Source organism: Octopus bimaculoides, chromosome 1 (assembly GCF_001194135.2).
Source record: "Octopus bimaculoides isolate UCB-OBI-ISO-001 chromosome 1, ASM119413v2, whole genome shotgun sequence".
Lineage (NCBI taxonomy): Eukaryota > Metazoa > Mollusca > Cephalopoda > Octopoda > Octopodidae > Octopus > Octopus bimaculoides.
The window spans coordinates 114,985,698-115,008,000 of record NC_068981.1 but is presented as its reverse complement, the minus strand read 5'-3'; the positions used below and the strand labels follow the sequence as shown (position 1 = coordinate 115,008,000).

At 34.1% G+C, this 22,303-nt stretch overlaps 1 protein-coding gene across 6 annotated transcripts in view; it reads right to left on the bottom strand.

The window, feature by feature from the left end:
* Window positions 1-22,303, bottom strand: part of LOC106877864 (COP9 signalosome complex subunit 1) — a 128,887-nt gene that overhangs the window by 65,908 nt on the left and 40,676 nt on the right. For 5 of the 6 annotated variants that reach the window (XM_014926899.2, XM_014926900.2, XM_014926901.2 and 2 more), the window contains 10 exons: window positions 18,169-18,318; window positions 15,801-15,936; window positions 15,086-15,163; window positions 12,159-12,290; window positions 11,733-11,827; window positions 10,613-10,718; window positions 10,105-10,185; window positions 4,907-5,044; window positions 3,366-3,452; window positions 1,701-1,748 (listed from right to left, as the gene is read on the bottom strand). In XM_014926899.2, coding sequence (XP_014782385.1) covers window positions 1,701-1,748; window positions 3,366-3,452; window positions 4,907-5,044; window positions 10,105-10,185; window positions 10,613-10,718; window positions 11,733-11,827; window positions 12,159-12,290; window positions 15,086-15,163; window positions 15,801-15,936; window positions 18,169-18,318 — 1,051 coding nt within the window. The remainder of the gene's footprint in view (window positions 1-1,700; window positions 1,749-3,365; window positions 3,453-4,906; window positions 5,045-10,104; window positions 10,186-10,612; window positions 10,719-11,732; window positions 11,828-12,158; window positions 12,291-15,085; window positions 15,164-15,800; window positions 15,937-18,168; window positions 18,319-22,303) is intronic. The other variant, XM_014926898.2, reaches the window with a different exon arrangement.

Sequence of the window (22,303 nt, the reverse complement as noted above, 5' to 3'; positions counted from 1 at the left end):
TATATATATATATATATATTAAATAATACAAATTGTTTATTGTGAGTTTATGACAAAAAAAAAAACAAGCATTTGAATAAAAAAAAGTATGGAAAAAAAAATCGAATAAACACTTGGCCATCAAAACTATATGGTAATCATCTATGAAATATGGTAAACATATATATAATAAGGATAAAATATATTTTGTCTTTGTTTTCCTTATTTCAAAACCTATAATTCCTTATCAACAATCATTTGCTTCTTTTTTTAATTCCTTCAAACAGATTATAAAAAAAAATTCACAAAAATATTGTGAGAGATTTAACAAGATAAACTACATACAGCCATTTGGAAAAGTTGAAAATATTATCTAAATAAAAAATATAAAATCTGTACACAAGATAACTTTTTTTAAGAATTCTTTGTACAAATTCTTCCAAGATAAAGGAAGGACTATAATGGATACAATTTTTATTGTAAATTTTACAAATTTTTTTTCTAATTTTCAATTTTTTTCAATTTAAAAACAAAATTAACTTAACCCTTTAGCATTCAAACAGGCCATATCTGGCCCAAATATTCTATCTTTTTTTTTGTTCAAACTGGTCAGGTCCAAGTTCTTACATCTACTATACATTGTCATTCTAAATTCTAAAAATAAACAATCATACCATTGAAATCTCAAAACAATGAGATAATTCACAATTAATTCAAAGCAATGTGAATAAATAAGCATCACACTTGACAGAATAATCTGAATGCTAAAGGGTTTAAACAAAATAGTGTTATGTTTCTCATCTTCCATCAGCAAACTTTGTTTAAAACTACTTGGTTTGAACAATGGGCTAAAAGAAGATGTCAGTTAAATGTTTCCAAAAATTATTGATAATTGTTATAAATACTGATAACAAAGATTAAGAGTTTTTGAATTAAAAATTGCAAACAATACTGACAGAAGGATAAAAATTTACATAAAATTAATCAAGTTATAAATGTTGTATTTTATACTTAAGAGGCAGATGAACTCAACAAATATACAATTTGGTCAATTTTTCCTTATCAATGTGTCTCAAAAATTTTCAATAGCTTTTCACAAATTTTTAAAATCTATACTTGAGACAGTACATAAACAGAATCAGATAATTTCTCTTCAGAAAGATAGGTTTTAGAAAATTTCTACATAATATTTCACAAATTTATAATACAAATTTGAAGGGATATTTTGATAATATCAATAATCAAACATCTCATATAGATGGGTATGTATTACTTATGGAAATAACAATATTGATACCTATTGATAAAAAAATACTTTAAAATGTCATCTGTATCAAAAATTCCAAAACTATCATACCCAGCTTTGAAATTAGGAGTAAACAATAAGCACAGCAGCTTTGGAACTAATGTTTTATGCTTTAGCATAATTGATAACCCATGACAGAAAACGAGATGAAATCAAAATATTGCTGCATATCAAATCAATCATTTAACTTCATATTCATAAAGTTCAAAATATTTGTCGCATACATTTTGAAAATCTACTTTTGTTTGTAAGCGAATTAGTCAGTTAATTTGCTAAATAAATGGATGGGTGGCAATAAGCAAAATGGAATGTTTAAAATAGGAAGTAAAATTTATTTGTTATGCAACCTAAAAATGGGGAAAATGAAATAAATTTGTTTCATAGCTATTCTAGAGTTAATTCAATCTCTGCTTACCTTCACCTGGACTTGATATTTCAACATAGCTGACCTTAATATCAATGCCTACAAGGAAGAAATCAATTTCAAAATTATAAAAATTAGTTTAAATTTAGAATGAAAAATAAATAAAATATGAATGAAATCTAGTTATGTAAATATTCATTCATTATTTTAAATGGCCCAATCAGTGAATAATTTTCATACAAAAAGCTTTATTCCTTCAAAGTCCATCAAAGTCTGGTAGGTAGACTATATTTTGATTTTCATTCTGCTCAATCTGTAGAAAAGGCATAGGTAGAAACTCCAAAAGAAGTACCAGGTATAAGCTATGGACACATAAGAGGTGCAGCAATATCAAAGGAAGATTAACTGAGAAGATAGTTTTTGTGTGTGACAGATGCACAGTGAAGATGTACAGAAAACAGATTCCATCACATGCCAGGGGGAAAACTAGAAATAGTTGATAGCTTCTGTTACCTGGGTGACCAAGTCAGTAGCAGGGGTGGATGCTCTAAGAGCATAGCTGCTAGAATAAGAATAGCCTGGGTAAAGTTCAGGGAGCTCCTACCTCTGCTGGTAACAAAGGGCCTCTCGTTCAGAATGAAAGGTAAACTGTATGATGCATGTGTGCAAACAGCCATGCTACACGGCAATGAAACATGGGCTGTGACTGCTGAGGACATGTGTAGGCTTGAAAGAAATGAAGATAGTATGCTCCATGGATGTGTAATGTCAGTGTGCATACACAACAGAGTGTAAGTGCCCTGAGAGAAAAGTTGAACATAAGAAGCATCAGATGTGGTGTGCAAGAGACTGTGCTGGTATGGTCATGTGTTGCATATGGATGAAGACAGTTGTGTGAAGAAGTGTCACACCCTAACAGTGGAAGGAACCTGTGGAAGAGGTAGACCCAGGAAGACATGTGAAGAGGTGCTGAAGCATGACCTTCGAACAATGGGCCTTACAGAGGCAATGACAAGCAACTGAGACATTTGGAGATATGCTGTGCTTGAGAAGACCTGGCAAGCCAAGTGAGATCGTAGCCATGGCTGATGCCAGTGTCGCATAACCGGCCCGCTTAAAAGTACCCTTCAGTCATCGGGTAATATGATGTACTTGAGAAGACCTGTAGAGTCAAATGAAATCGTAGTTGTGGCTGATGCCAGTACTGCCTGACTGGCACATAAAAAGCACCATTCGAGCGTGGCTGATGCCAGTGCTGGTGGTACATAAAAAGCACCATTCAAGTATGGTTGATGCCAGTGCCGCCTCACTGGCTCCTGTGCTAGTGGCACATAAAAAGCATTATTCAAGCGTGGTCGATGCTGGTCCCACCCGACTGGCTCCCATGCCAGTGGCACATAAAAAGCACCCACTACACTCTCGGAGTGGTTGGCATTAGGAAGGGCATCCAGCTGTAGAAACATTGCCAGATCTGACTGGAGCCTGGTGCAGCCTCCTGGCTTGCCAGTCCTCAGTCAAACCATCCAACCCATGCCAGCATGGAAAGCAGACATTAATCGATGATGATGATGATGGTAGACATATTTATTAATTAAAGAAATATTCCTTCAATTTCAAAATATTTAAACCAGTCAAATGTACTATGGAAATTTAGCACTTAAGAAAGGAGAGGGAAAGCCAGAAATATTTTATTCAACTATTCTAAATAATACTTACTTTTGTTCGACGTTCATATTCCTGACCCATTGCTATAGATTTTTCAAAAGTTGAACTACGTTGATCTATATCTTTAGCATACAATATCTAAAGAAATAAAAGAGTAAACTTAAAGCTGCAATACAAATTAAAACACAAAAAAATTCAAAAACCTTCTAAAAAGATAATGGATATGATAAATTTCAATACTTATACATCTAAAAGTAACTGGCATTAATTAATATCAACTTCAAGCAGCTTACGTTATATACAATTTTCACCAGGTAGTGTGTTGACTTATTTATATATATAACTATATACTTCATAAAAGCCAATGTATCATTAACCCTTTTGTTACCATATTTCTTTCAAAATACACTGCTATTGTTTCAATTAATTTTTAAAATAATGAAGAATTTAGTAAAATATTTTTGTCATTATTATATAAGTGTGGAACAGAAAGTATTGAAGGAAGATTTAAATTTAGATCAGGTTAGAACAAAAGTTTGCTTCATAGAAACAAAGGCAGTCTCAGGTGAGTTGGTAACAAATAGGTTTTGATGATTAAATGTTTCATTCTCTAAAATCAGTTAATCAAATGAATTATTCACTAACTAAAGTATAATATAGAAGTATGACTTCTATGGTTTAATATTTTTTTAAATATCTCTACATACCTATATTAATCCTCAATAAAAGTAACCTAATGATAACTTAGGTAGGCTTTTATTTTCTATGAACATTATAAAACCTTTTAGAGGATTTGTATATACAAGACTTACAACTAAAAAGAAGCTCATTATTTTATATATTTCTGCAATATTTGTTTTATTATTATTATTTCCACTGGTAAAAATTTACATGAATATTTTCTCATTAACAACTTTCCAACACTGGCAATTATAAGGCATGTTAGTAATGGCCCTCAAACTAAGCTAAAATACTAACCAAACTACTGTCATTGCTCAGAGTCAAGTGATGCTGAGTGGAGCAAAAAACAGATTTTGCAAACTGAAACTCTAAACATCTTTTTAATATGACTTGCATTGAAACAATTATTTGAGATTAACAGGAAATTTTTAACAAAAGATTAGCTTACAAATTTAGCATTGTATTTCAATGTAAAGTGCTAAATGATATCATCATCATCGTTCATCATAAATAATAAGCACAAGATAGAATAGAAAAAAAAATTTAAGTGAAGCACTCTCTCCAAACATTTTGCCATGTCAGAATGGGTAAGACAATTTCCAAACATTGCAACACATAATATTGGTGATTAATGGGTATTTGTTTTTACAGCTAAATGCTCTTTCCTTTACTAATTTTTCAAACATGGTGTCAATACAATATTTGTAGTAATTAAAACAATTTGAGAAAATTATGCTAACATACTCTGGTTGATTGTAGCATTGATTGAACACAATCACTACATACAATGCATGCTAACTGAGAGTTTATTTTAAAAGAATCATAATTTAGCTAATGAAAATGATTTGGAGAAAGCTGAATGTTTCTGAAAAGAAAACACCATAATATAAAAAATATAAATATCATAATACCTTGTTGTGGGAGTCTATTCTAGCATTAATTTGCCCATCCAATATCAGCTGCATTAATTCATCTTCCAGATCTTTGACATTTGTATTAAAAGCATCTGCCATTTTATGCATTTCGGCAGATAAATAAGGACTAAAATACTGAAAAAGAAAATAATTATTGTCTTTACAAAACCTAAACCTCCAAATTTTAAGAAAGCAAATCTGAGAAGTGACGTCCGTGTATTTTTAAAAGTACTGACTTAATTTTTATATGCATAGTCTTCTTTTAAAGGTGATATATATGACCCCAAATTAACAACAGGCTGGAGATTGGTAATCAATATATTATTTAGCTACATCTAGATGCATGTAGGTTCATTTTTTATATGCTCATCTATTGCTTATAACAAAAAAAAAAGGAAGCTGCACGTATAACACATAACTTAGAAGCAGCGCTACAAATGTACCAACACACACGAAGTTGAGACATAGCCGACCTCATGAACTTCTCATGAGGAATTTCAGAAGGAGCCTCGTGAGACCACTGCTGAGACACTTCCGAATAAAGAAAAGCCATTGGAAAAGATTATAGCAGCGACACCATCTAAGAATATCTGAAGAAGGAATTGTATTCCGAAATATCATTGGACTATAGATAACTAAATTACAACAGGTTTATAGTCCATTTTTTGTATCATAGTGCATTGTTGTACCATTCAAAACTCTTTATTCTTTATATATATATATATATATATACATATATATTTAGATTTAGATTCAAAATTGAATATGGTACTTATGTTTAGGCACCAGAATATAGTATGATATTATCCAAAAACTAATTACTAGCCTGCTAGCCTTGGCTATGTCAAGATGGATTTTTATGTATTCTTCTTCCCACTTATATTTTAAATGTTGCCACAATTATAATATGTCTATTCTACTGTAATTTTCTACATTTCTGTGCAGCTGAAGATTGCTCTACATATTGCATTTAATGTAATGCCCGCATTACTTAAATAAATGGAGTAGCATGAAACGTGTGTACTGCAGTCATCTTTAAAATTGTGTTGCTTATTTTGATTATATACATATATATATATATATGCATATACATATTCTCTATATAAAGGGTCCTATCCAAACACTAGATCACATCCTCACAAAAAAAAAAAAAAATTATTCTATTTGTGAACAGTTTGTGCATAAAAGATATGCTGGGAGAATAAAAACAAGGCTAGCATCAGTTTTGAACTCAGAATCTGGACACACCAAATTTGATCTCATAAATTATCTTGATGTAGCGCTTTGTGCCAAGTACATCACCTTCATAACAATGATAATATTAACAATGGAGGTAATTCCTTTTATAAGTTTCAAAGTATTAGAAAGAGTAGGAAATTGTAATTGCCATATTTTACTTATTAGTTTTAACAACATGAATTATGAGACTGGATGACAAGATCATCTCATCAGGAATTTACCTCAGGTTTATAATATGGGACACAGCAATGAGAATAATTTATATTAAGAAAAGCAGATAACAACAAAGAATCTTTGGTAAACAATCTTCATATTTTTTAAAGCATACAACAATGCAGCCACCACACCCCCACCATTTTTGATGTGTACTTTTCCATGCTTGCATGGGTCAGATGTGAATATGCTGAGGGAGAGTTTTCTAAGGCTAGATACTCTCCTTGTGGCCAACTCCCACTTGTTTTCATGTGAAGTACATAGTATCAAATAACAAACAGCCTGGACATGTTTTATACAGAGAACTGGAAACAAACAATACTATTTGATGAGTCTTTTGTTTGCACATATCAAGAAGCCTGAATATCCTTTTGCAGTGAACTGCAAGCAACACTGTCGGGAAGCCATTGTTTGCAAACCAGTAAACATGAGGGAAATACAAATTCACACACACACACACATACAGGCTTCTTCAATTTCCATCTAACTAAATCTAGTTAATGTTTTGGTCAGCCTAGGGTTATAGCAGAAAACTCTTGACCAAGGTGTCATGCGGTGGGACTGAGCCCAAAACCACATGGTTGGAAAGCAAACTTTTCAACCATACAGGCATATCTGTGCAAAAATAGTAAATGGATTACACTTTTTTTTTAATAAAAATGTGCACAATAAACTAACACAATGTTCTAATATAATATGTAGATAACTTTTGCAGTAAAGGGCAACTAACAGCAGTAAGATAATTTGGCTGTGTAAAGCTGTCTGAGAATATTTCAACAGTATCTTATAAAGAAAAGTCAAGTACTTAACTACCAGTTGGAACTAAATTTGTTTCCATTACCCTTTGTATAACTTTTTAATAACTAGGCAACAAAAATATCTCAGTATGAACTTTTGTAATAGATAAAATAAGTAGTAAGTATAAGAGGTAAAGAAAATCTATAGGCATACTTCAAGCATTATGAATTCTGACAAAATACTTAAAAACTACGTAAAACTATGAATGTTTATTGATGTGTAAATGTTATTCTATGCAAATAAAGTTACATGTTACAGCTAATTTCATTCAATTTAGTTTATGTGATCATGAACAATTTCTTTGATGTGAGGAGTCTCCTAATTTGATGATCTGAACAAACCAATGTTTCAAATACAATAACATTGTTAAAGATTAGACACTCATACACACCTCTAAAATTTAATATAAACATCCAGAGTAGCTACACACTGATTGAGCTTATTTCATACAGTTAATCTTCCACATTAACAACTTCCGTATCCCAGATTTTTTCCAACAGTTAACCAAGAATTAAAATTACAACCATTATTTATTCTCACAAAAATACACATCCAGGATGTAACTTGTACAGAAAGATCACTTTTTAATTTTACTAACCAAGCTGACCTGTTTAACAGTGAAGGAGGATGGTCCAAAAGCATTGTAGTATGAGTGAAAACAAGGTAATGACAGTTCAGACAATTCATATCTCTGCTGGCAACAACGAGTTTCTTTCTCAGAGTAAAGGGTAAACTGCATAATGTTTCTGTATGATGTGCAATGATTACAAGGTAGCAAGATGTGCACTTTTATGGAGAATATGTAAATGCTAGTGAAAAGTGGAGTATGCTAAGCTGGAAATATAATGCTAGTGCATATGAACAAAAAGAAAAGATGGATGTTAGAGAAATCGGACACAATGGGCAAGACAGAGGAATTCTGCTGATGCACATGGAGGATGTTAGTTGTATCAAGTGTTGAGTGCTCCAAGAGGTTGAACCCATGAATGAAAGAGACCTAGAAGACATGTGATGGAGCAATACACACTAATCTCAAGAAACTGAACCTCACAAAGGAAATGACAAAGGACTACAAAGAGTGGCTACATATGATGCTGGAGAAGACCTGCTTATGCACACAAGAACAGCAAAACACAATAAAATGATGGTCATGACGGTCAGAATATACATCTACATTTGAGTTACGTACCTATTATATTCCAGTTAAGTCTTCATTTACAGTGCTGACAACATCATTATCATTTCTCCTATCATTATATGCCACATCTATGATTTTTCTACTTTTCTCCTGTGAAGCCATCAACATATCAATGGCACTGACTGTCTGTGTTCAATCTCCACCTTCTATTACCATTCTCTATTGTGAACCATCTCTCTCTCCCTCTCCATTACTTGTTCACTACCTTATCATTCACTATTGACAGCCATCACTCTCTCTAACTATTACCTCCTATCACACACAATCTTCCCCTATCATGCTGCTCGTAATGTTTTTCAATTCAATCCCTTCACCAGCAACCAATATGTAGCTGCCCATCACTCTCCCTTCCATTACTACCAACTCTTCATCCTCTCATCTACCTCATTCCCACATACCATTTGTGTAACAAAAGATAGCATCAGATCTGTTTGTATTCAATCCCCATCTATCATCATTCTTCATTATTATTACTAACCATCAGTCTCTCCTGCATGCTCTCATTATCCACTTCCTTGTCACTCATTACAGTCATCATCATAATTTCTCTTCTATTCATCCTTTTGGTCATGCTACTTTGAATGAAGAGACTCTTTGCACTCACCATAGAAAAGGCAACCTTACTACTTGTGCTGATGCCACAGCAAAATGTACCAATACACTCTGTAAAGTGGTTGGTGTTAGGAAGAGCATGCAGCCATAGAGACCAAACCAAAAATTAAACACAAGTAAGATGTTTCTGACTCATCTAAAAAAAAGAGAATCTTCAAATGAGAACAGGCTCAGACCATGATAACTAATTCAACCAATTGCCAACATGGAAAGTAAATAGATGATGGTGATAAATTAATATAGGAAAACAAAGAAATATTAGTTGTTTTCAAACAAAATTATCTGGGATAACATATATATAAACTTTTAATCAAATTATAACTTCTTTTTATGACAAACATGTGAAATGTCACAATTTTTGCAAGTTCAAATTCTGCCAGAGGTATTAAATTTGAGCATTTCTATGTTTTTATACTTGAGATTTACACAACCAGGTAGAGATACCCTCAAATGTTACTTCCAAAATCCAAATTATAATGTTCAAAGTAGCCAGAGACTAACTAAACTTAATTACTAGTCACCTACATCATCATCATCATCTGAGAAAGTAACAGAAAACTACAGAAAAATCTTCTTTGAATTTCACTCTCAACTGAATGGTAAGTGTACAAAATAAACTTTTAAAACAAAACCTTACATTTTCTTTTATCATTCTACGATCTTTGTTCCATCTAAGAATGGGAACTGGCAGGAAGAGACAGCTGGCTCAAATTTGAATACTTGCATGTTTCTTGAATAATTGTATAGTTGGATACTCTTTGTACACCAAACAAATCAACTATGAATCAAGAATGAAGCCTCTTTGCACATAACTTGCAAGAAATAGCAGCCAAATCAACCTCAAATCACTTCCTATCATTTTATATAAAACAGGATGCATTTGATAATGTAGTCCTTGATAAGCAAGAATGTAGGATGGTTACTACTTGAAAGCAAGAAATTAAATAATAACTACAAAACAGGTAAACTGAAAGGGATCATCTGTTAGTACCTTAATCTAATAATGGTTCTATCTGTACAATTAATATTGTAATTTTTTAAGTGAGCAATATTAAATTGTATAAACATTTCTAACATTTTTTAACAAATAATATACTTAAAATCACGCAATATATTAAAATAAAATCATATTTACCTGGCATAATGCTCTGTTCCGAATTTGAACATAAAGTGCTTTTACATGAGGGGCTAAATACATATCCAGTAACAATGTGTTCTAAAAATCAAAAAAATCAATAACAAAATCATTAAGTAGCAAATCTCACAAACACACATATAATAGAAACTAATGAACTAAAACCACTAACTGATGGGTTCATTTCGTATCACTAAAATATTATATATTTTATATTTCTACAACAAATTGTTAATGTTTTCAAAGTAATATGCTCTTTCGAAAGATGATTAACTTTTAGTTCATTGGCCCACAAAAAAATTTAATACAACGTTTCCATACTTCCCATGTGTAAAACAAACAAGGCCCATGTGAAAGGCCAAGCATTGACGTCCTGCATCAGTAATCAAATACTTTAAACTGTGTACATTAAGAATTTCCAGATTAAGCTATTTCAGATATTTACATAGACAAGCATCTATCAAAATTGATAAAAATAAAGCTCAGAAAATAGCAACGATGCACTTACTTTAATCTCATCTAGCAGTTTAAGGCAGGAATCATATTTCGATTGGTAAAACATATGTAAAATATCACGTAGCTGAGAATCAGATTCCAAAAATAACTTAAAAGAGCTGCAATGTAAACAAGATGTTTAATGGAAAATTGATAAAAATGCATAAACTTTATAATTAAAATTCCAGAATAGAGACAATAACATTATTTAATACAGACTAAGGTATACAGTCAAACACACAATTTTCAAATAAGTTTGCCAAAACAATAGTTAAGAGAACATATACAGAAGAATTTTTAAGTGTGCAGAGCACAGTGTATTGAAAGAAAAGTTGGACACATAAGAGTGTGCAAGAGAAGAGACTGCACTGGTCATGTGATGAGGATGGATGAGGACAGTTGCATAAAGAAGTGTGGATCACTTAAAGTGGAGGAAAGTTGTGGAAGAGGGAATCCCAGGAAAACATGGAACAAAGTATTGAAGGCGTATCTCAAAACACTAAGCTTACAAAGGAGATGACAGAGGACCAAGATATGTAGAACACTGCTGTACTCATGATGACTTGCCCACCACAACAGAGGTGATATCCGAAAATCAAGATGCCACATAAAAAGCACTGGTGATGGTGTCGTGTAAAAACCACTCAATACACTCTGTAAAGTAATTGGCATTAGAGCATCGAGCAGTAGAAACCAAGCAAAAATAGACTAAGGAACTTCTAGAATTTCTTCCTTTGTCCATATTTTATCATTAACATCAAGGTATTCCAACAGGCTGCATTCAGATAACATCAATTTCCGTTCAAATGAGAGTATTAAGATGATATTTATTTGAATTACTGAATAGTTTTTTTAATTAAACAATTTTGCACTAAAACAATACAGTTGCCCAATTAAAAAAAAATTTCTAGACCTATCATGAACAGCAACATACATCCTCTGATCCAACCTCTTGACATAAGGGGTTAGATAGATGTATGTTAAGACGTTAAACCTAAACACATCTTGTCATGAGCTTAGCCCCTGTGTAACAACACTTGTCATCTCCACGTAAAGAAAACTAAGCTTCATTAGACAAATCAATGAAAAAATTTATTAGAAGTATATAGAATATTTTCTAGATATATACTTACCTACTAGAGATGACATTTTTTTGAAGTTCTTGTCGATCAAACGAAGCCAAAGCACACAAGGCTCCATAAGTGGCAACATTGCTTGAAGATAACAGCTTGAAAAGTATCAAAAAATAAACCAAATTTAACAAGCATTCAGAAAAAAAAAAAAAAAGAATTCATCTAAGAGGCGTAACTCATGTTAAAGAGAAATAACTCTTGAGAAAATAAAATTAAAGATGGTATAAAATTTTAAACTGAAAACTGATTTGAAAGTGACGCAAATCTTCAAAATAATTCCAATCTGTTGTATTCCACATACTTCTATAAATATGCACGTATCTTATACAATTAATAAATGGTAGTAAAAATAAAAATCAGGATTACACGACAGCAATCTATTTGTGTGTATATAAATACATGCCCATTTATAGATAAAACAATTACCTCAGGATATTTAAAATTATCAAAAGAAGCTTGCAAGAAATTTTTAGCAGCTGATTTGTATTTGCCCGTAGCTAAGTCAGCAAGTCCAGCCGCACATTTCAACTTTGTCTGTACAACTGGATCCACCTCCTTCTGAAAAAAATGCCAGGAAACAATAGCATTTCTCCTTTAAATAAACAATAAAATGACTGAAACAGAAGACAAGGATTAGTAATTTACATAGAATAAAAATTTCTTACAAGGTTCATTTTGAATTGGCCATCCATTTTACTTTTTGTGAATGTAACTCAACATGGAATAAATTCCCTCCTCCCACCAATCAAAATGCTTTTTATAGATAGTAACGAGATCCTGTTGGTGGTTTCCATAAAGTATGATAGTGGTCACCATGTACTCCCTCTCAGGAAGGCAATTAAAAATACAATAAATGAAGTGTATATATACTGGGTCATCCCATAAATAATGCAGTCTTTTTATACTTCTTATATTTCTCAAAATTAAAATAAATAAATTTCGTTTTTTTAATTTAAAATATACTTTCCTTCATTTTCTACAATGCTTTTCCATCTATCTGGCACACTTGTAAGGCCCTTCTTCCAAAATACACATGTCTGTGAAGAAAAATGTTCCTCCAATACTGTTCTGACCTCGTCTACAGAATTCATATATTTTCTGTCCAAATGATTTTGAAGACTGCATTATAAATGATAATCAGATGGGGCCATGTCCAGTGAATATGGTGGGTGGGGCATTGTTTCTCATTCAAACTGCTCCAGCCTTGGAATGTCATTCTCACTGTATGTGGCCGAGCATTATCTTGAGGGAAGAATACCTTTCGTTTTGAAACGAAAGATGATCATTTTCCTTCTAGCGCTGACTTAAGCCAATCAAGCTGTGTGCAGTAGGTCTCCTTTGTTATCATTTGGTTTGGGTTTAAAAGTTCAAAGTGGACTAAACCTTTCACATCCCACCAAGCTGATAATAACATCTTACATGGTGAAGACCTTTTTTTAGCCTGGGGTGCGAGTGTTTCTCCTTTCCCCCATCCACTGTCTTCAGAGCTTGATATTTTTATAGAGAACATATTTCTCGTCACCAGTCACTATTCGGTCCAAAAAAAGATTCATTCATGAGACATGACAGCAAAGAAGAACACACATTCACTCTCTGCTCGCGATTAAACTCAGAAAGTTTGTGAGGAGCCCACTGACCCAATTTGCTCACTTTTCCAATGGTACACAGGTATCGATGAATGGTTGAATGACCAAATCCAAGCTTTTCTGCTAGTTCCTCAACAGTTACGATGGGATTTTGTTCCAACAGGGTTTGCAGGACATCCTCGTCGAAATCTATAGATCTTTCAGGACAAGGCTTGTCTTCTAGGCTGTAATTTCAAGCTTGGAATTTCTGGAACCACCGCTGACACTGTCTTACAGTTATTGTCCAATCCCCATATACTGCATTAATATTCCTCGCACTTTCCGATGCATTGATGCCTTTACTGATCTCATAATGCAAAATATGTTGTTTTGTCACTTCTATTATAGCTTTGAAAAATTGATTAAAATGGAATTGTACACCTCAAAACTTGCACTAAGAATAAGTACATAGCAAATTGCTGCAGGTATTTTATCCTGTCCCCCTCTGACTTTAGTTTATGCAATTGAAAAAACCGCATTGTTTATGGGATGACCCTATATATATATAGACATATATATATATATATATAAGGCAAATAAGAAAATAGAGAGGATATACAATCGACAAACATCAGCCAGTAAAAATTCAATTATATCTATTTATTAAATGATTACAAACGTGTGTGAGTGATAAAAATTAACAAATGAGATAAGTCAATAACTGCATAAACAGATATATATATACATACATACACACACACACATATATGTAGAAACAAATGAATAATAATAGATGTGTGTACAGGTACTAATCCCTTATGACCGTTTCTACCATGAGGCAACAAAAACTTCTAAGTTATTCACGTCAGTGATATACAGGGATGAACAGACACTGGATAGAGTTTGGATAATGGATGTGCCCCTAGGCTTCTTCAGAGGGTCCAAATGTTAGGGAACTAACATATGTGAAAGTCAGTTAAAAAATAGAGTAGGGTAAAATAAAATAAAATAATGCGATAGACATAGTAAGAAGAGTTAAGGTAAGGACTTCAATTAAGGTGTTAATATAATCCATGGTATTCCATCCTGTGGTAAGTAGATGAATAAAGTCACACTCAGGAGGAATTTCCACAGGCTGCGGTGGGTTTAATGCTTTGGTCCATGTTACAGGGGTTAGAGGTCAAATGCTATATCTACTAAATAGCTAAGCGCTATTTAGTAGATATAGCATTATAAAAGGAGTTGGCAGAAATAACTTAGATTAAACCCATTAAGGGGAAGTTTAATACATGAGTATATTAATGAAAGAAAATTGGGTGGTGCCTAAATGCGATGCTTACTGGAGTAAAATGTATGTAAATAGGTGGCAAAATACCTCACCCTTACACACAAAATGACACTATTAAGAGATGTCACTTCAATGTCATTTTTGGTCATACAGTTATTTTCAAAGAAAAAGAGAGCTAATATCAATGATGTAATCTTGATGGTGTCCAACCTTTAAGTACCAGAAACAAAGGGTAGTAACAACAACAGTAGTAGTGGGGATTTTCTTTCCATAGTTGTATGTCTTAAAATTAGTGTTTGGATTTTTTTTTTTTTTTTATCACTGGCTTATTTGCACTTGGAAATAAATTTAGCTTGTGCTTTTAAGCAAAGAGAATTGGAACAATTATAAAATGCAGCTTATAAGGAAGCAATGTAGTGAAATTTTGACAAATCTACTAGATTTTAAAATACATTTCTCTAAAAGCATCAGTCACAAAGCAAAAAAGCCAACAGCTTTACCTCAGTACGTCCAGTAGTGCTCTCTGCCTTCTGTACATAACTGATAACATGTGACCAATTTTCTAAATAGACGCTAACCTGTGAAACAAAGTTAATAGAAACAAACGCAAAAGTCATTTATATGGAAAAACAAACATTTCATTATACAATAAATAAGTGGAGTAAAACATGTCATTTACTCTCTCTAGCAAACCTAAAAGATACTCTTAGATGATGAAATGACAGTCAGTCAAGGAATGCAGCAGTGATTCTCACATTTTAATAAATAATACTACAAATGATTGTTTTGGGTAGGCTCAATAATCCTGCCTGTACAATATTTTAAGATTCATTTATTCCAATGTTAATCCTACAACTCATAAAATTGAACAATTTGGGATAGACTCAACATGTATGAACATATTTCAAACTGAAATCAGTTATTGATCAAATGATAGATTTTGTGGACCAGCAGACAAAACAGCCATAGAAGAGACTGCTCAAATAGTTTGCTAGAAGCAGTAGGAAAGTTATGTTATTTAGTACTTGGAATGGAAATAGTGATAATATGATGATTACTGGCAAATATCAAAATTAACTTTTATTAACAATAACAATAATAATAATGAATTATATAACTAAATTAAATTTCAATAATAATATAGTACATATAGTATAAACTTAAAGTGTTTATCTTTATAGAACACAAACCAATATTCCAAAGGGAAAACAATACCTTGATAACATTGAGACACATGTTCACAACATGTTTTGGACTGGTACAATAATCTCGTGCTCTGGAATAACATTTTAATGCATTACACAAATCACCCATATCAAGATAATGGTCTCCAAGATCATCATTTCCACGTCTAGAATGTGAAGAAAAAGAAAATATGGTGTTAATAAAAAGAAATATTTGAAACAAATATTAACAGGACAAGGAATTATATTTTGTAAAGAAATCATAAATCACTTTAAATAATTAATTATCAGCTACAGAAGCAGCATTAGTAGCAAAAGGCAATCTTTTATATCCAAGTTAACATGGATATATTGTTAGAGTGCCTTAAAAGGACCTCTCATATGGATGCATGATGCATAAAAGCACATATGTTTATGTCATTGGAAGATGAGTATTGTAAGCTACAGGCAGAATGGTCAAATCATGTGATTTCAACCTGCCCGGTTTCATCAGTAGCAGACACCTGGTAGACACATACCAGCCGAATCTCGCTACCAAAAATATACACAATTTCAGTGTCTTTTCCAGCACTGATGTTGCAAATAGCCAGCGGACTTATTAAAACAATTGTCAGTGACAGAAGCAGTATTAATATCAAAAGGAGATCTTTATATCCAACTTAACATGGAAGGAAGTATTGTTAGAGTGCTGAATGCTGCTTTATTTACCTTGAGAGGACCTCTCATATGGATGCATGATGCATAAAAGCACACATATTTATACCACTGGCAGATGCGCATCGTCTACTGCAGGTTTAATTTTTTTAATAAGCCTCTTAGCTAATTGCAACATCAGTGCCTGAATGGGCACTGAAATTACATATACTGCTGGTAGCAAGATTTGGTTGGGTGTGGCTACCAGACATCTGTCACTGAAGCGAAAGGGCAGACTAAAATCACGTTATCTAACAGTTCCAATGCCCACAGCAGATGATTCTCGCTAAATGAACAAATATATTTACAATGTTTTATGCTGATAAATATACATGAAATGCGGCATAATTTTTCAGTACCCTAATATAACTTTTACTTCCATAACTAATATAACTGAAAACTACAAAAATGTTATGACAGTACAGATAAAAATCAGTGAAATGTAAAATTGTTTAAATATCACCATATAAACTGAGTTCTTAACAAAATTTTGATTTCAAATTTTGGCACAGAGCCAGCAGTTTAGGGGGAAGGAGTAAGTCAATTACTCCAACCCGTGCTCCACATGGTACTTATTTTATCAACCCCAAAAGGATGAAAGGCAAAGTCAACTTCAGTGGAATTTGAACTTAGAACGTAAGGGCAGACAAAATGCCACTAAGCATTTTGCCTGGTTTGCTAACGATTCTGCCAGCTCACCGATTTAGTTCTTAGTAAAATATTACAATATATTATGTGACTTCCTAAATGTCCATTATTATATTTATATTATAGTTATGCCCTAATTTTATACAGTTTGTACACTTTTTCCTTTGTTTAAAGTTTACATAGACCTATGTTGGTATAAAAGCAAAATAGTCATAAAGATGAATGATTGGGCTGAATAGAAATATTTTCAAAATTTTCGACTCCAATCTGTTTCTGAAAATTATCATTATTGCTATTGTTGTCAATACCATAGTTTAAAACAACTTGTTAATATATATATAATACACCACATATAATGCATAGAGTGTAGTATTATTTGACACAGGGAAGCGACAAGTAAAACAATTAGGACTGGACTTGCTCATGGTCACATCTGAAAATATAAACTGATTTGGAATGCTAGGGAATATCAGCACTACAAAATGTCCTTTGCAAAATGACTGAAGTTTCAATAACGGGTCTATCTAGCTGAAAATAAATACCATGTGTAGGTACTTAGCAGAAAAGTGAGTTCAAATCCTCCTATGGGCTTGAAGAAAGTAAAAAGAAATCACACCGGGTTGTTTTCCTCTTAATCAATACTGTTGATTTCATTTTAAACAGCATTTCAACAATCTAATAACTTATACCATATACCTTTTCTGTGTTTAACTCCTTCAGATGCTCTAATTAATGAGAGAGAGAGTGAGAGAGAGAGAAAGTGTGTGTGTGTGTGTGTGTGTGTGTGTGTGTGTCTCTCTCTCTCTCTCTCTCTCTCTCTCCTCACTAGCCTTGAAATTCTGTGTTTGCTGCAAATCAAAGTATTTTCATTTTCAATATTCTGCAAAACATGTTTGGCTACGAGGATAAAATTACTTTGCTTGGAAACAATTGAGAAGACGACAAGTAGAGCATCTGACCAAAGAAAATCTGCCCCACTAAACTCCATCCAACCCAAGCAAGCATGGAAAAGTGAACATTGATGATAAAAATTCAATGTATAAAATGTTATGTCTTACCTTATGCTTTCTTTAATTGAATTACTTTTATAATTTTTCAGATCGGTATCTAATTTTTCTAGCTTGAGCTGTGCTTTCTTTATAGTCAATTCTATCCACATATTATCTAAAGGTGGTACACTTGATACAGCATCTGGTAATGTAGATGGTCTGAAACGATAAGATTAGCAAATCTTAGGTAGAATCTTGAAGACATTCTGTGCAATAAATTGAACACACTTCCGTACATTATTGCACTAACCTGTCTATTTTGAAAAACATTTTACTAACTTCATGGTATTTTATTCATTTACTGGTATGTCTTTGGACTGCATGAATGAGGGATAGATGTCAGTAGGAAGTGGTTCAGGGGAGAAGGAGCAATGACAGGTAGCAAAGAAAGGGTGATGTAGTAACAAGTTCTGCTTTCATTAATTACAGCAACAGTTGGTAGAGAAATGATGGAGAGAAGAGTGATGTGAAAGACAAAGAGAGGAAGAGTAGCAGGTATAAACATGACAGAGTCATACTGAGTGTGGTTCTGAAACGTGTGCATACACATTATGTTTCTAGCTTCCATCATTACCACCACTGTAACACTGCATGTCATCTTGATTCTTTGCCATCTTCTTCATCCTTAGATTAGTCTTCATTCCATGTCATCCTGTCTCATTCTTCCACAAGTTCCATCACTATGTAATGAACATTTCTTGATACAACTGTCCTTATCCATATGTATCACATAACTAGACCAACGTACATCTGATTCCTCTTATGCAGTTTTTCTCTCAACAGGTTTGTACTCCATCTTTCAAGCACACTGGTATTGCACATACAGCTGAGCATGCCTGCTTTATTTCTTTCTAACCTCTGAAGGACCTATGCATTCAGGGCCTACATCTCACTATTACGTAACATTGCAGTTTGTATACAAACATGAATCTGCCTTTCACTCTGAAAGAGAAATCTTCTTAGCAACAGAAGTAATAGCTCCCTGAGATTTCTCCAGCCTATTCTTACTGTAATTCTATATTTTCAGAACAACCACTTCCACTGGTAATTAAGTTACCTAGGTAACCTGAGATCCTATTTCCCATGTGCCCTTTAGACCTTATTGCTCCTGTGCATATGCCATATACCAAGACTGTTTTCTATCAATCTGCCAATGATGCCATTGTATCTGGATACATCATATGGGGTTCCTACCTAACTCTTTTCAACATATCAAGTAAATTCATTTTCCCAGTAGAGACCTGACTGTCTTTTTACAAACTAATACTTTAGTCTTTACTAAGTTAACTTTGAAACCTTTTGATTCCAAGTTTTGCTGCCATGTTTGGAATTTCTTTTTTAATCCCAATATAGATTCCCCCTACCTGCCCCGACTCAGATGTATCATTGGTGACACCTCAACTCTACCCAATTTCCACAGTTGTCAGTCACCTACTCTTTCCTCTCCCTTATATTCTCTACCTACCATCCCTCAACACTTTCCAGAGGTCACTCTTATCCTCTCTTCTACAATGTGAATAGCCATGTAACTCCTCTAAAGCAAGAAACTTGTTGTTTTGGTCCCCTTCTCTTACACTAACCCATCATCCCCAAACAAAAGGTTGCCTCCCTCACAACTGCAATCTCACTCAGTCATACAGAGTACATAGTGACCTCATTTATGCTGGTGCCACAAAAAGGCATCCAGCTGTAAAAATCAAAGCAATCAATGGAGTTTGATGTAGTCTTTGCACCTGTTGGATGCTGTTAAATGGTCTGACTTATATCAGCATAGAACATAAACATATAATGATGATGAAATACATACATATATACTCTCTCTCATACACACATGTACACATACAGTAATAATAATAATAATCCTAGGATGGAATTTATAAATATTTTAATATTTTAATGCATTGTTATGCACATTTCCACATATGATGCCTGTGTACAAATGGCTATACTCCATGGTAGTGAGACATGGGCTCTGAATGCTGAAGACATGCATAGACTGGAGAGAAACGAAGGTAGTATGCTCCGTTGGATGTGCAACATCAGTGCACATATACAACAAAGTGCAAATGTATTGAGAGAAAGGTTGGGCAAAAGAGGAATCAAAGGTAGCATGCAAGGGAGAAGACTACATTGGTTTGGACATGTGATGCGTATGAATGAGGACAGCTGCATAAAGAAGTGTCAATCACTGAAAGTGGATGGTACTTGTGGAAGAGGGAGACCCAGGAAGATATGAGATGAAGTGGCAAGGATTGATCTCAGGAAGCTGGACCTCATAGAGGAAATAACTATGGCCCAAAATGTCTGGCGATACGAAATTCTTGAGAAGACCTGCCCACATCAGCAAAACTGAATTCTAGAAGCGCTGTGTAGAAAACTTCTCACACACTCTCTACATCCCTTCTCTTCCTCACATTCTCGCTTCATGTACTATGGTTACCTCCCACTCCCCAATCTTGTCCTCTTGGCCCAGTGCCACTATATCATTGCTCTATGCTTACCCCAACCTATGTGTTCTAACAACATGCCTTGTCTCACTCTATTATTACCATCCACTAACCCCCAACCTGGGTGTTCCACCCATACATAACAAGAAAACTTTTCCCTCACCCTACCCCAACAAATTAATTTACATATCTTCTCTTTCTCGCATTTCCTCCTTCATTCACTATGCCTAGCTCTCACTCCCCAATCCTGTCCTAACACCCCTGCTCCTCTTTTTCACTGCAATCCAGTAGCCCCTCCAACTCTATTTATACCCAGGTCTTTCGCCGCTTACTCGCACTCTTTAATCGCACTCCCTTCGCAATATCAGGTTACTTATATTATGGCATTTGAACCTCAAGGTTATGCCCTGGCACTTGTCACTATCTGTATCTCTCTCATCCTTTACTCAACCATCTCATTTATACTCTGATCCCCGTTCCTTGTGAGTATGCCTGGTATTTTGCCACCATCTCCATCCTGCGGTCTCCCTCTCTCTTTCCCTCTGCTGCACTTCCCTCAAGCCAGGCAACCATGTATTTTCTTTGCGGTAGCACACCTGTTTCTGTCTTCATCCCTGAACTTTCTCTCTCCAGCTAGGTAACCTTGTTCTTCCTTTTCAGCAATACACCTATATCTGTCTCACTATAACCTTTTCATCATCACCTCCTCCTCTCTTAAAAGTTTTTGTCTTGCAAGTACTTGGTGACCCCGTCAGTGCAGGTGCCACTTAAAAGCACCCAATCCATACTGTGAAGTAGTTGGTGTTCAGAAGGGCATCCAGCTCTAAAAAAACTTGCCAAAACTGACCTTGCATGTACTTGTGCCACCTAAAAAGCACTACACCTTACCTGTGCTAGCATGGAACACGGACGTTAAACGATGATGATACATACACACACACAAAGCCAACCACGATACCCAAAATTCCCAATACCAGAATTCTACTGATAGAGAGCAGCTTTAACAACCTACCTCTTCCCATAGTACTTACACATCATGTATCTGATACAGTCACTCATAACAGGATCCTACAGCTGATCCACCTAATAGGAGTAATAAAATCAAAGGATGCTTTTCAAGCAACTGTAATTAGGAATACTTATTGATAACAGATGTAAACAGCACTTATATAGCAAGCGATGGAAAATGGATGATGACAAATAGGCAGAAAGGAGAAATATAGCCAGGTGTGAGAAGCCACAGTAGAAGCTTTTGTATTCCTTACAGGTAAGAAGGCACGTGGTTCTGTGGTTAGGGCATTTAGCTCACGATCATAAGTTCATGAGTCTGAAACTTGGCAGCACATTGTGTCCTTGAGTAAAACACTTTATTTCACATTGCTCCAGACCACTGGAACACGTAAAAGCAGCCACTACACTCTCGGAGTGGTTGGCATTAGGAAGGGCATTCAGCTGTAGAAACTCTGCCAGATCAGATTGGAGCCTGGTGCAGCCATCTAGCTCACTAGTCCCTAGTCAAACCGTCCAACCCATGCCAGCATGGAAAACAGACGTTAAACAATGATGATGATGATGATATAAAACAAAACTTAACCACTTCTAACATTCTATTCTTTCTAAACCAAATAATCATGTAAATTAATAAAACCTAGTCATTCCCAACATTTTTTATTATCTCTTTTATACTGAAAAAATCC